Source organism: Lepeophtheirus salmonis, chromosome 8, assembly GCF_016086655.4.
Source record: "Lepeophtheirus salmonis chromosome 8, UVic_Lsal_1.4, whole genome shotgun sequence".
In the NCBI taxonomy this organism is placed as follows: domain Eukaryota; kingdom Metazoa; phylum Arthropoda; class Copepoda; order Siphonostomatoida; family Caligidae; genus Lepeophtheirus; species Lepeophtheirus salmonis.
The window spans coordinates 6,703,028-6,717,606 of record NC_052138.2 but is presented as its reverse complement, the minus strand read 5'-3'; the positions used below and the strand labels follow the sequence as shown (position 1 = coordinate 6,717,606).

Sequence of the window (14,579 nt, the reverse complement as noted above, 5' to 3'; positions counted from 1 at the left end):
GCTCATGACGTAGGGATTTGTTTTAAATAGATAGTAATGTACCTTTTGTTTACGAGTTGATATATTTTAATAGTTATATCTGTGTACATCCTTTTAAGTGTAATTCCTGATAGAATAATATGTTTTAGTATATGATTGTACCCCCAATCCAAAGGATTTCTTATTGGCTTTACTCCGGTCCGTTGGTGGTGTTCGTAGAACACTACAATAATACCTTTTTTAGGGGGGGTGTACAAGATAATCATTTAAATTAGTTGAAATAAATAGAAACTAAAAAATAGAAAAGTTTGCCCAAACTTCATACTTCCTCTTTCTATTTCAAATTGGGGACAGCGACAGCGGAAAATTGAAATTCAATTATCGCAACCTTTTAATAATAAGGAAATAACTTCGGTACGTTAAGCGAAGGAACGCGAAGAACATATTGACTGAGGAAAAGGAGAAGGCACTCGACTTTTTCGAGTAATTAACACTTGGAAGGGTCACAAAAAGTACATGGAAGGTATCATTGTGTAGAAGAAGTTGCGAATTTGGCTCTGGAGTATTCAGAGGAGGGGAGGAGGATGAGTTATATCGGAGTCCATCCGTTGACTGAGGGATGAGGAGATCATATCTAATTATGTAAGACTACCCCACGAAAGTAGATGGAAGGTCTCATTGTGTGGAAGGGCATGCTTAAATACAGAAAATAAACATTCAGTTAGGCTTTGAATTTACTCTTATCCGAGTTCATCGATGTCCAAGAAGAAATTTGAACCCTACAACTACCGTACAAAGTATTCCTGTCTACTGTCATGATTCATGGTAGATATAACAAAAAGTCGCAATACCTTACATAATTAGAAATGATCTCCTTTGGCCTCATTCTTCATTCAACGGATGGACACCGAGTCACCCCTTCCCTCTTCCAATTACGCCATAAGATCCAAATTCACAACGTCTTCTCTACAATGAGACCTTCCATCTAATGTCGTGACCCTTGGAAGTGCTAATAAACCGAAAAACCTGAAAAAGACGAGATCCTTCTCCTCTTCCTCCGTCAATATTTTCCTCGTTTCGCTTCGCGTCCTAACCCTCAACGTACCAATGTTATTATCCTTTGGATTGGGGGTACAATCATACACTAAAACATATTATTCTATCAGGAATTACACTTAAAAGGATGTACACAGATATAACTATTAAAATATATCAACTCGTAAACAAAAGGTACATTACTATCTATTTAAAACAAATCCCTACGTCATGAGCTAAAAGTATAAAAAAGACAATACATAACACTAATAATTGCCACTTGTAACCTTAGCAGTATTAATATGAATAGTGTGTTATAAACTTCAAATAACATACCAACATATGTACCTAAAAAATTGTCTAGATGAGAAGTCCATTTTTTATTTTTTTCAAAAAATTCCCTAAACCAAAATTTACAAAGAAAATTGCAAAAAATAATTGCATTTATTGGAATTGTAAAAGAAACACCAACCTACAAAAAAAAATTGTACTTACAAAAACAAAAAAGTTATGAAGAATATCGTTGTCGAAAAAATAATACTCGATGACTGGTTCAATTTGCAAATATTGCAGTAATTATGTAATAAAATGTTATGCATATTTAAAATACTCCATATAACATATTGCGTTGGGATTTTATTCTGCAAAAAGCATCGTCTTGTTGACTTTTTTCTTAAAAAACTGAAAATTGATGTTTGATGATAATATTGAAAAAAAGAGAAAAAACAGAGAAAAAAATTGAAAGATTACTTAGAAAATGACAAAAATTTCAATTAAACATCAAGTTTTATTTGGAACATTTATAAGCAAACGAATTTCCAGTGGTTATTTGAAACGCAAATCCCTTATTCATAAATAACTTAACCCCCTATTTAGTCCCCTTGAGCTGTAAAAAACGGTTTTTGGATACAGCTTATATGACCTGCCCAAAAATCTGTTATGTATTTAATATGTCCTTTCTGGTTTTTATCTTCTTGTATATTCGTCTATGTATTATAAGTACTGAGTTTTACGTATTATAAATAGTGTCGTCTTTTGTAAATATACTAGAGTATAGTTAGAAGACACATGAATATATAATCAGTGTAGTTTCATTCCTCCACGTCATTCCTTCACCTCATTTCTCTCGGTCATCCTGGATCTCTCCTATTATAAATAAGTTTGTGTCTCTCCCTCGTCAAGACGCAACAAAATCAAACCCCACCTCTTAGCCTGTCCTAGCTCAAAAGAGGGACCCATGCAAAATTTCTTCATCCTAGGTTCAATGGCGTGGGAACGTATAAAGGACATCGAGGAACACACAATCTCTCTTTTCTATATTTACAGATAATTTTAAAAATAATTGCTTGAGTTCAAGACAAGGAGAAAAAAAAAACATTATTTTTTAAAAATTAATCTTGACAGTATTAGTTTGGGGTATCAATACAATGTATGTCTTAGAAGCCATCTCTGTCAGTTGGAGATTACCCATGAAGGGGTCTTGGATGGATCTTTTTATGATTTTCTAGTGTTTTAATTAATATACTTGTTATGTTCTTTATATTTATGTTTTTTGACTTTGAGATCCACCAAAAAGCCTTGCATTTGTTATGTTGTTGTGCCGGATCTAAGAACAGAACTTTTCCCGCTACCCTCCTGGTTTCGAGGCTCCTACTAAAAATCCCTCATTTCCGTACGATCATTATCAGCACAAAATACGTCATAAATATATTTGTTTATCAAATGACTGAAATATTTAAAAACCTAGCTGCACATATAATTTCAGTTTGAATTTTCATTGAGAGGATTGAGTGAGGGGATTGAATGTTTTGTTATTTTTTCTGCAAAATGATATCTCTCAATTTCGTTTCTCATCATTTTAATATTAACGTCATAGTAAATGAATGGTTGTGTGTTTTGTCAAAATATCCCTGTGTTGCCCAGCAATTGGTAGAATACCCAAAGGTGTTAATCCAGTGTGGAATGGGCATGTTAAAAAAAAAGAAACCAAAAATCGTAACCCTAACAATTTAAAGAATTTTTTGGAGGGGAGAAAGAATAATGTTCATGACGTTTCATTAGATCAGCTACAATCAGCTGTGAAATCAGAGGAAGGAAAAAGGAATATAAAATAAGACATTTGCTAGAATTACTCCGATCTTAATCCCCAATTCATCTGTAAGTCCAACAAGGACTGTAAATTGGAGTCTATTAATTTGGTCGAGAAGTCTTGGAATGATTTTCTATTGTCCATCAGAGGAAAACCTTTTGAGGCCACCAGGAGATCATATCAGAAGTTGTACATCAGATTTCCATTATAACTATTCCTCTTTTATGATAGATATAAGTGTATTAGCAATTAAAAAGTTATTCTGGTTGTAATGCCTGGAATAAGATTGGTGCATACTTTTAAATTCTTATCATGGAGAAGAAAGAACATATCTTTCTTAAGATTAATAAAAATCAGGTAGTTAAATGTAAGAAAAGTTTTCAGTGATACTTTTAAATGTACGTTACTTGGAAGCATTTTTTGTCAATTTATGCCGAAATCTTTTAAATCAATGACACAATCCTTATAAATGAAAGCATACTAAGCTTAAATGATGCCTTCAGTTTCACTTGACATCCTAACAGACGTACTTGCTTTGGAAGTGGTCCTTTGATAAATTGAAAATAGTGCAAGTATAACCCCTTAGAAAATGTTGAATTATCCTTCGTTGTTGCCATTTTGAAATCAGCAAACCAAATCGACATCCTCTTGTGTTGATTTAAAACAGTCTTCTTCTCTACTTTATTTACGGCTGTTCTGCCTCTGTTGTTTTTTCGAAAACAACTCGCCTGTGAGACAGCTCGGATTGTAACGTGCGTTACCGGACTCAGTAACTATAATAATATTATCGTAATATATTTAGTAGCGCGTTATATTTCTCCGTTACTGCCTAATATAAATTATTGCAGTAAATTTGTTACGCCCAACACTGTTTAACAGTAAGTTTCAACAACAATATTCGCTTACTCATACATGTGCTCCCTTGTTCTTTGTTATATATTTGCACATCTGTTTTCAGCAAATTCTAGTGGATGACAAACAATAGGTTTTTTATGACGTCACCTTCTTTGAGCTAAAGTGAAAAAACAAAACAAAAAAATGAATGAATTAAAAAAGTGTGACAGAAAGTTTAACAAACATAAATTTGATATTTTATACGTATTTACTTATAGTATTTATTCATTTTATAACGTATTTATTTATCTAGCACGAATCCACTGGGTTACTCGTACGATATTATTCATTATAGTATATGTAATGATGAAAATCCAGTGTAGAAGGGGCATGTTGAAAAAAAGGAATCGAAAATCAACATGGTAACCCATACAATTTGAAGAATGCCTTTAAGGGTTGAAAGAATAATGCTCATGATGTCTTATTAGATCAACTACAGTCAGCTGTGACAAGAGAGGAAGGAGAAAAGGATTTAAACTAGGACATTTGCTAAAATTACTCCGATGTCCATCCCCAATTCTATTCTGAGTCCAACAAGGACTTACGATTATATCTCCGCAACAAATCCTCAGGTTTACGCTCCGTCTTTTATGAGCACACAGGAACGTTCAAACAGGTTTTGAATATAATTGAATCTATTTATCTTATACTACCAATTACAAACTAACGGGCCAGCTAATACTTTTTAATCATTTCATTTGAGTTAAAAAAAAAAGAAACCCTCACATGTTACAAAGTTTAAAGTGTTACAAAATATAAAATAATTATTCGTAAATTTTTGTTATTTTTTTAATTTCTTGATTGAGGGCTATATCCCTTCCAGCCCCCTCCCTGCCGACGCTCCTGTTTAGGGTAAGTCAATTATGGAATAAGATCATTGGAAATGCATAGATAGTAGGATTTCCATGTTTTAAACATAGTTAGCTGTTTTTTCAGTTTCCTTATGTACTCACAATTTGAGGAATGTCAAAAGATTACGACGAGAGTAATCCTGGATGCTAAAATAATTTAAACTCTCGGAACTTTAAAAACTCAATTCTCGAAACCTCTTTTCAAAGACATAAGAATATAAAAAATGGATAATAAAACTAAGCAAATTTTAGATGATCCAGATAGTCCTGTTAGTGATATATTACATAATAAGCGAGGAAAAGCACACGGTTACTTCCTTTTTGTCCTGTGCGTTAAGAATTTATAGACATATAGATCTTGGTTGCAAACTGGTTCGTTTAAAATCCTCCTCCTTCAGAATCCAATTCGGAAGTCAAAATCGTTGTGGAAATGATATATTAGGAATCTGGAGTTTAATTATCTCATGATCTGAGGACGGCTCGGGACAGTACTTCGCTTTTTTAATCTGAGAAAATAGAGAGTAGAGCAAAATCAATCCTAGAGGATTGAACCTCTCTTCTCCAAGATACACAATCGCTTGGATTCAAGACACTCAAAGTGTCAATTAGATTTAGATGCAGTATCAACTTTTCAAGAGGAGGTACATTAACATAGTTTTTTTATTATCAAGATCAACAATTAATAATAACAGGACTGAATTCATAATATCCATAAAATATATTTGTTCTCAATGGATTACATGTATAATTTATAGTTACGAATGTAAAATGGATAGAATAGTTATTAAAATGATACATCATTTTGTATAATTGTTTCGACTTTTTATCATGTAATTAGTTATGTTTTACTTTTGGGGATTATTTTTTGTCCAGTTCACTAACTGCATTATAAAAAAGATACTCACTAAAAAAGAGTTAAGAAGTGTATTCGTCATGACAAATTTTTAACTGAAAACTATACAAAAATCCAATCCATTAACCATATTTTAAGCTTCTCAATTATGTCTTTACATTTGTTCTTCGAATTCCCTAGAAAAATCTTGAGAAAGAGTTTGTTTGAATTGTTGATATAAAACGCACAATAAGGCCTAAACAAATTTTCCATATTCCTAGTGAAAAAATCTTCAACGAGTTACGAGTTGATTATTTAATTATTTTTATTAGAGTATGTTATTCATATATACCAGGCATCCATAACTAGTTAATACCAAGAAGCTACCGTTTAAATAGACTTTAAAGACATACGTAACAAAGCGAATGAAGGAGGGAACTATTCATGTTTACCCTGCAGAAGAACAGACTATATGTACCTCAAACTGAGATAATTTAACAACAGGAGAAAATATTGTCTAATAATCTCCCCAAGTGATATAAATAAAACAAAATCTTACATTGTATTAATAATAATTCAATATATAATGAATTAATCAGTAATGAAAATGTGTTTTTGTCTTCCCTATAATAAGTTATTCCTAATTAGATAACGAAAGCGAGACGATCATCTACTTAACTTACTCTTGTGTCGTCACAAAATACTTCTTTAAACCTATGAAATATGACCTAATCAATTAAAGACATAAAAACTGCATCAGTTACGCTCAAGAATAAACTCAAATTATGGATAGAATTGGTGGTCCTTAAAAGGACCGGTCAGGTACTGAAATCTATTTATGAAGATTTTTCGGTCTTCTTGGGTAAGAGGACGGCTTGGATGTTGGGGAGGACACCACCTTGAGCAATGGTTACACCAGCCAGCAACTTGTTCAACTCCTCATCGTTACGAATGGCCAATTGGAGATGACGTGGGATAATACGAGTCTTCTTATTGTCACGCGCAGCATTGCCTGCCAACTCGAGAACCTCAGCAGCGAGGTATTCCATGACTGCAGCCAAGTAGACGGGTGCACCAGCGCCAACACGCTCAGCATAGTTTCCCTTTCTCAAGAGACGATGAATACGACCCACGGGAAATTGAAGTCCAGCACGGCTGGAACGGGACTTTGCCTTTCCCTTCACTTTACCTCCTTTACCACGACCAGACATATCTAAGATAATATTAAAGTAGCTTATAGAATTGAACTGATCCTCATTATAGGGGCCGCGAAAGAATTTATACTCAAAAGCTGGATTGAGAGCGTGTAAGGAAAGGAAAAGGCGGGAAAATTTCTTCTCCCTTTGAATATCAAACTGTGGCGCGTATACATGTAGGCGAGCGTTTTCATGTATTCCTCTAAATATACAAAATAAATTAATAATTATAAATTCTTTAAATTTTCAAAGGAATGTTCAATTCGACACTAATTTTGTTTACTTATTAGAATAGACATATTGAATTCAAGAGATAATCCTATTTTTAATAAAAACTATGGTTGAAAATGTTATTAATTGGGTTTTGGGATGAGAGAGTCTCATTTTGTAGCAGAGGGAGCCTTTCTTTAGTATCCACGATGGGGAGATAGTCTTATCTTTTTGTTTAGGATGATACACTGTTAAGGTTCAATTAAATGAAATAAATATAATGGATCGGAGCAGGTTTAAAGGATACAAATCGTATTTTATCGATTACCATAAGATACTTAACTAAGAATTCAAAAACAACGGAAAATTAGTCGAAATAAATTTAAACCATCTCTACAAACTTATTTGTTTTTAGAACGTTTAGAAGGGTCTATTTTGTCTTTGATACTGTATTTCAAAGTAATTATCTGAAAGGAGGAATTCAGGATATACTATGCCCTCCCTTCTAGTCCCAAAAAAGACACAAACTTCTGGTTTGTCATTCCTAGAACGTACCAGTTTCTGATATTATCATTGAGGTGATGTATACTTCTATATCTGAATAACCATGTAAACCATTGTTTAACAACGAACTTTGAGCACATGAGCCAGCTTCAAATGCCCAGGTAAGACGTTGTTTGTACATTTAAAAGTAAGCTAAATGTGTGTTTGGCGTCAATTAATTAAAATTGCACGATGACGGAAGTATTCATTCCACAATCGTAAAAAAGCCAGAGTGTCCTTCTTACGATCCACGCCGGACGAAAATATGTTAATTTTGCAAAATTCTTAACTCTGAATAGATCCTTTGCCTGGAAGGAACTGGGAGGTCATTCGTCTGACATCAACACTCTCCTCCATTCCAAATTGCATAGAAATTGTTGAGCTGAAGGGAGGGATTCTGAATTATTCCAAAAAAGAATGTCCCAAAGACCTGCTCCCTTTTCTGAGACTCTATTCGAGCCTGTTATTGACGCCAAAGGCGATTATATTGAATAATAATTAAAATGAATTGATTCAATTTTCATTTAAAATTGGTTTTTATTAAAATCGTATCATAAGTTTGGAAGAAAATCTATTTAAAAAGAAAATAAAATAGTAAAATAGGAATTGCATACAAAACTTGAAAAAATACTATCTACATTTTTATGTGATTTCTATCTTCTGTCATCTTGCACCAAGTTGTTTATAAAGACCATTCCTACTCCTTTAAACTAGATACAAAATGAGAATCACTACGTCTCGAATGAAATCGCTTTAATACTATTTTAACGGCCAAAAGTCAGAGTGAGCCCAACATTCGCCAGCGTTTGAGTCGAGGAAAGAAAGCAAATTAGATATTTTCTTGTCCCAATATTGACCCTTACAGTTTTCAGTTAAAAATGCACATAAAAACCGGAAAAGGAAGGAAGGAACAAAAATAATATTGAATTCTTTTGAAACATATAATTTGGCTATTAGAAATATTAAAAATATGAGTTAATTCAATTAGGTGACCTTTTGCCTTTTTTACAACATCCAATCTCTTACAAACCGGCATATACTACATCATCTGAAATTTTTGTTCCATTACTTCTCAATGGGTGCCATGAAAACATCCTCATTTCTTGAAGGATAAATATTGACCTCACTCTCCAATATTTCCTACACGGAAAAATCCATGAGATTTAAATCAGGTGAAGAGGGAAGCTACATAGACTTGTTCCATAAATGTTGGAATATTTTTTACACCAGTTTTTAACTGATGTAGGCATGATTGACTCTAGTTTTTACAGTTTGTTGCTAAATTTTAGAATGGAATCAATGCTGTCATATGTATTTGCCAAGACTTTGAAATAACAAATCTTGGTCATTTTGGTTCTGCTTACATTTTGATCCTGGACCAACTTTTGTAGGGATCAATTCCATCCTCCAATAGCTTTTTGCGCCTATAAACAATTTTTCTATTGACCTTGGCAATCTTCTGAATTGACTTGGAAGTGTACTAACCTTTTAAATGTTATAATCTGGCCCCTTTAAAATTTTTCCACTCTTAAAAAACAAACATTTACAACAAAACCTCTTTTAGACAGTTATTTTATGCAATACAAGTCTTTAAAATATGGGACAATTTAAAAAAGCATCCCTGTACACTCGAAGATTTAACTGTTAAGAAGTTCATTATTTTTTTAACATTTATGTATCTGAGATAAAGGATTCAAATCAATGACATTCAATGTATCAAATCCCTATTAATAAAGCACAGTTTTTCTGGATGTTTGTCTTAAAGTCAGCCTCCATCTATAAAATAACAATCAAGGAAAGAGAGTGTGTAACTAATATTAACCCATATTAAAAAAATGAAAATTAAGGATGTGTAATATTAAGAAAGAAAACAAGAATTATTATTAAAGAAAGTTAATTAACACTTAATAACTTCTAACAAGACCGGCTATTCACAAAATATATATGCACGTAATATCCTTTACTAATAATTTAGATTTTAATTATTTGGAAGATCTATATGACTAAAACTCCTGACAATAAAAAACATTAGTGTCGAATTGAACATTCCTTTGAAAATTTAAAGAATTTATAATTATTAATTTATTTTGTATATTTAGAGGAATACATGAAAACGCTCGCCTACATGTATACGCGCCACAGTTTGATATTCAAAGGGAGAAGAAATTTTCCCGCCTTTTCCTTTCCTTACACGCTCTCAATCCAGTTTTTGAGTATAAATTCTTTCGCGGCCCCTATAATCAGGATCAGTTCAATTCTACAAGCTACTATAATATTATCATGTCTGGTCGTGGTAAAGGAGGTAAAGTGAAGGGAAAGGCAAAGTCCCGTTCCAGCCGTGCTGGACTTCAATTTCCCGTGGGTCGTATTCATCGTCTCTTGAGAAAGGGAAACTATGCTGAGCGTGTTGGCGCTGGTGCTCCCGTCTACTTGGCTGCTGTCATGGAATACCTCGCTGCTGAGGTTCTCGAGTTGGCAGGCAATGCTGCGCGTGACAATAAGAAGACTCGTATTATCCCACGTCATCTCCAATTGGCCATCCGTAACGATGAGGAGTTGAACAAGTTGCTGGCTGGTGTAACCATTGCTCAAGGTGGTGTCCTCCCCAACATCCAAGCCGTCCTCTTACCCAAGAAGACCGAAAAATCTTCATAAATAGATTTCAGTACCTGACCGGTCCTTTTAAGGACCACCAATTCTATCCATAATTTGAGTTTATTTTGAGCGTAACTGATCCAGTTTTTATGTCTTTAATTGATTAGGTCATATTTCATAGGTTTAAAGAAGTATTTTGTGACGACACAAGAGTAAGTTAAGTAGATGATCGTCTCGCTTTCGTTATCTAATTAGGAATAACTTATTATAGGGAAGACAAAAACACATTTTCATTACTGATTAATTCATTATATATTGAATTATTATTAATACAATGTAAGATTTTGTTTTATTTATATCACTTGGGGAGATTATTAGACAATATTTTCTCCTGTTGTTAAATTATCTCAGTTTGTGGTACATGTAGTCTGTTCTTCTGCAGGGTAAACATGAATAGTTCCCTCCTTCATTCGCTTTGTTACGTATGTCTTTAAAGTCTATTTAAACGGTAGCTTCTTGGTATTAACTAGTTATGGATGCCTGGTATATATGAATAACATACTCTAATAAAAATAATTAAAAAATCAACTCGTAACTCGTTGAAGATTTTTTCACTAGGAATATAGAAAATTTGTTTAGGCCTTATTGTGCGTTTTATATCAACAATTCAAACAAACTCTTTCTCAAGATTTTTCTAGGGGATTCGAAGAACAAATTGAGCGCCACTCAAAATTAAATTTTGGTCGGAGAGCGGGAGCGCGCTCATTGTTTTGAATAATAAGCAATAAGCGTGCTTACAATTTTAGAACAGCGATAAAATTGACTCAACAAAAATTTCTTAACATACCCATTTCAATTCAACCAAGTATTTGGATTATTAGAAGCTATTGCAAATAATGTATGGTTGTCAGAAATGGTGTGGTACTCTTGAACTTGTCTCAATACACACTGTTTGGGAACTACCACACATTAGCACTTAATATTATCTTATTTGCAAGTGGTAATGTGAATTTTGTGAAGTTTTGTACATCCCATTCTTAGTATTTTGCTTATAGCGTTGACCCAAATTTGAAAGCAGCCCCAAAACTTTTTTGAAATTAATTAATATATGTTGACAGCCATTTCATGAAAAATTTAGAAAAATTAAAGTATACGTGTTTGAAATTTTTAAGGTAAAATATTTGACTTCGTGACCTTATGGTCAAAAAGACATTGTATTGGGTAAAAGTATAAAATATAAAACAATTAATGTGTAAATATCTATCTAATCACGTTTGAATTAGATCGATATCATCAAAAATACAAGAAAAATAGCTGTTTAAAAACATGGGCGCTGGCCTCGAGGCTTGAACTTTAGGATCCTTTAACTCCAGATATGGAGGTAAAAGAAAACTAAAATTTTAGATTTTTGAGTTTCTATTCAATATTAAACTATATGCTAAAGTGTAATGATCTCTTTTAGACGTATGGACTTTTTAATAATTGTAAGTTTATCTTTTTCAAAATGATTTTTATATCCTTTTAAATTTATGTTATAGCAACATACATCTTAATTATATACTTCATGAAGATTTTTATTGAGCCATGAATATTGTCAGTGCTGTATAGCAGCTTTAGAAAATAAAAAATCATCTTGACTTGTAATATTCATTACTGAATAAAAATCATCCAGAATTTTATAATCAATGAGATTACACTATTTTCGAATCATTAGATAAAATATTCCACGCTGTCTTACACAACGTTTCTTATTTATAATGACACAACCTTTGATATTTTCTTCATCCCTCCCTTATATTTTATGATTATAATATTTATAATACTACCTGACATTGCCCGGAGTAATTAGGGGTTGGCTATAAGATAAATGTTGTTTTCATAATATAGAAGCCAGCTCCTTAATAAACCTTCAGTGTTACTGAGACTTTCTTGTGAGAACATTCTCACGGAAGTGCCCAATAATTATATAATGTGATGACTGATGAGCAGTGGCGTTGCTTCCTTAAAGTTTCTGAAGACCTGTCGGCTGTCCCACCAAATTTAAAAAATCAAAAATAGCAGAAATACCATAACTAAAGTTGACAATCCTGTAGAGAAAAACGCGTGCAAGGAGAAGGGGGAGGGAAAAAAGACTTATGGTATCATTGTTTAAAATACTGATGTGATTATCAGCTGCCTGCTTTATTATGATTTTTGAGGTTATAACGAAAGTATTTATTAGCAAATGTATTTTATCCGTTACAGTAGATTTAAAAACGTTACGCTCCATGAATTTGTAATTCATTATGAACCACATTCTCAGAATAATAACTAATGAAACGACAAAGTTGAGTGTTTCGAAATATATTTGAAGTTCCAAGTTTAAAAAAAGAAGGTTTAAATTAAATTTAATCTACATACTAATAAATAAACCATCATACATTTATGTTAAATATTCGAAATTAAACAATTGTAATCATATAACTAATAATAACAATACATTATAAATACAGAATATTGAAATAATAGATTGATCCAAATAATATATTCTTGTTCTAACATCCGTATTCAGTTCAATATGTCATAACTTTAGGTTGCAAAACACAAGCCAGACGTGGATTTTAATCAAAAAGATAATCACCCCTCTTCTTCATGTGGAAGTTGTTATATACAATTGTTCACCGGATAGATATATCTCTACCGATGAGATCTAAATAATTATTATTAATAAAGTAAATGTCAAAATCATATAATTAGACAATAAATAGATTAACAAAAAAAAATGTTAGAAATTAAACCATCTTAAAGATTTAGAGCAAAAGCTATTTATGTAGTAATGTCCGGCGATATTACTCCTTATTAAGAGCATCAAAAAAGATATTTCCCCCGTTATTTATGCTTATATAACAATATACTATTATCATGAAGGATACACACATTTGCTACTTATAATGCTACACCCATTACAACTACCCCCGTTATTGTAACCATTTAAGCAGTTGTTTTTGCCTTTTATGAGTTTTCTGAACACCATTTCTTGGAGCTTATAAACCATGGCTAATCATTAACTTATAAAAAAGTAATATTTATTGACTATGTAACATTCATAACCTAATGATCATACCCAAGTCTTTAAGTGAAGAAACTAGTGTTAGACAAACTAGTTGCGAACTATCTAAAGCTACTAACCCCGTTATTGTGAGCATTTAAGCAATTGTTTTTGCCATTTAATGAGTTGTGTATCATATTTTTTTCCCCCATTTTTTACTATAATGGAATCATATTTTATGATTAGATAATAAAAAATGAATACTTACTGTTAGATGGTACAAAATTCAGAGTTTCATTTTGAAATTAGTAAATATTTTATACTTTTTACTGATAACTTTGATCGTAATTTCGTGTGGATGACTCTAAACATACTGAAAGTTATCTCAACTTCAGAATTTACAATGGGGGTATTTCTATAAATGACATCATTAGCAACATCCTCCATTAATTTAATGATGGCTCCTCAGGAAGGGATGGGTTTGCCCGTGTATTTCTCCATAAATTTTTTGAACGTAGGATGATTAGCAATGGATAAGGTATATTACATGCAATAAGCATCTTTGTGAGATCAAAGTTAAAGTTTGACTTGATGTATTCATCGTTAACTTGATTTTATAGATGAATCTTGTTATGAGATGAGGATAATGAGTTGCGTTTAATTCTAGACAGGGGACTAAAGGCACATTTATATCGATAAATCCGGCAAGCCTTTTGTTTCTCGTCCGCTAAGTATTTCCTAATTCCTGGGCCTCCATTTCCAGAAATCCAGAAAAAAGGCGAAGTTATTTAGGTCTTTTATTCAGTTCTCTATCGACTATCAGTATCTAATATTATATTAATATTTTTTTTACATGCCCAAAAATACACACCATTTCCATCACTACTGATTATGCATCAGTGCTGTGTACATATTACCACATCCATTAATGGGATATATCAAAATGAATGTTCCTGACATTTGTAATAGGAAAAACAATTTACATTGATATACGTGTGTATCTGATTGAGATTGATGAGTTTTATATAATTATGTCCTTGAATACTGACAGGTTAAATATGTTTGTATATAGTTTATAAATTGCGATGTATTTAGTCACAAATTGATGAACGTATATGAGATGAAAACCAAACAAAAATATAGGATTGTTTTTTTCTAAAAATGCGAAAACTTTAGTTTCATATTCATTTCTTATTACTTTACAATTTATATTTACGAAATGTTTCAATTATTCCTCTGAAAGATGTGGTTAGGAAGGTTTTTATTAGTGATAAAAACCGGGTGTTGTATTTTGGAAATGTGAAAAAAATCAACATAGTAATCTTGA

The 14,579-nt window shown here is 32.3% G+C and overlaps 2 protein-coding genes across 2 annotated transcripts; one reads left to right on the top strand and one right to left on the bottom strand.

Annotated features, from left to right (window-relative positions):
• Positions 1-5,543: 5,543 nt before the first annotated feature.
• LOC121123028 (histone H2A) lies at positions 5,544-6,928 on the bottom strand. Its single transcript, XM_040718104.2, has one exon. The coding sequence runs from the start codon at positions 6,889-6,891 to the stop codon at positions 6,517-6,519; it is 375 nt and encodes a 124-aa protein (XP_040574038.1). The 5' UTR covers positions 6,892-6,928; the 3' UTR covers positions 5,544-6,516.
• A 2,940-nt stretch (positions 6,929-9,868) lies between these two features.
• Positions 9,869-10,564, top strand: LOC121123439 (histone H2A). Its single transcript, XM_040718556.2, has one exon. It carries the CDS (start codon positions 9,910-9,912, stop codon positions 10,282-10,284), a length of 375 nt encoding a protein of 124 aa, XP_040574490.1. The 5' UTR covers positions 9,869-9,909; the 3' UTR covers positions 10,285-10,564.
• The last annotated feature ends 4,015 nt before the right edge of the window (positions 10,565-14,579 follow it).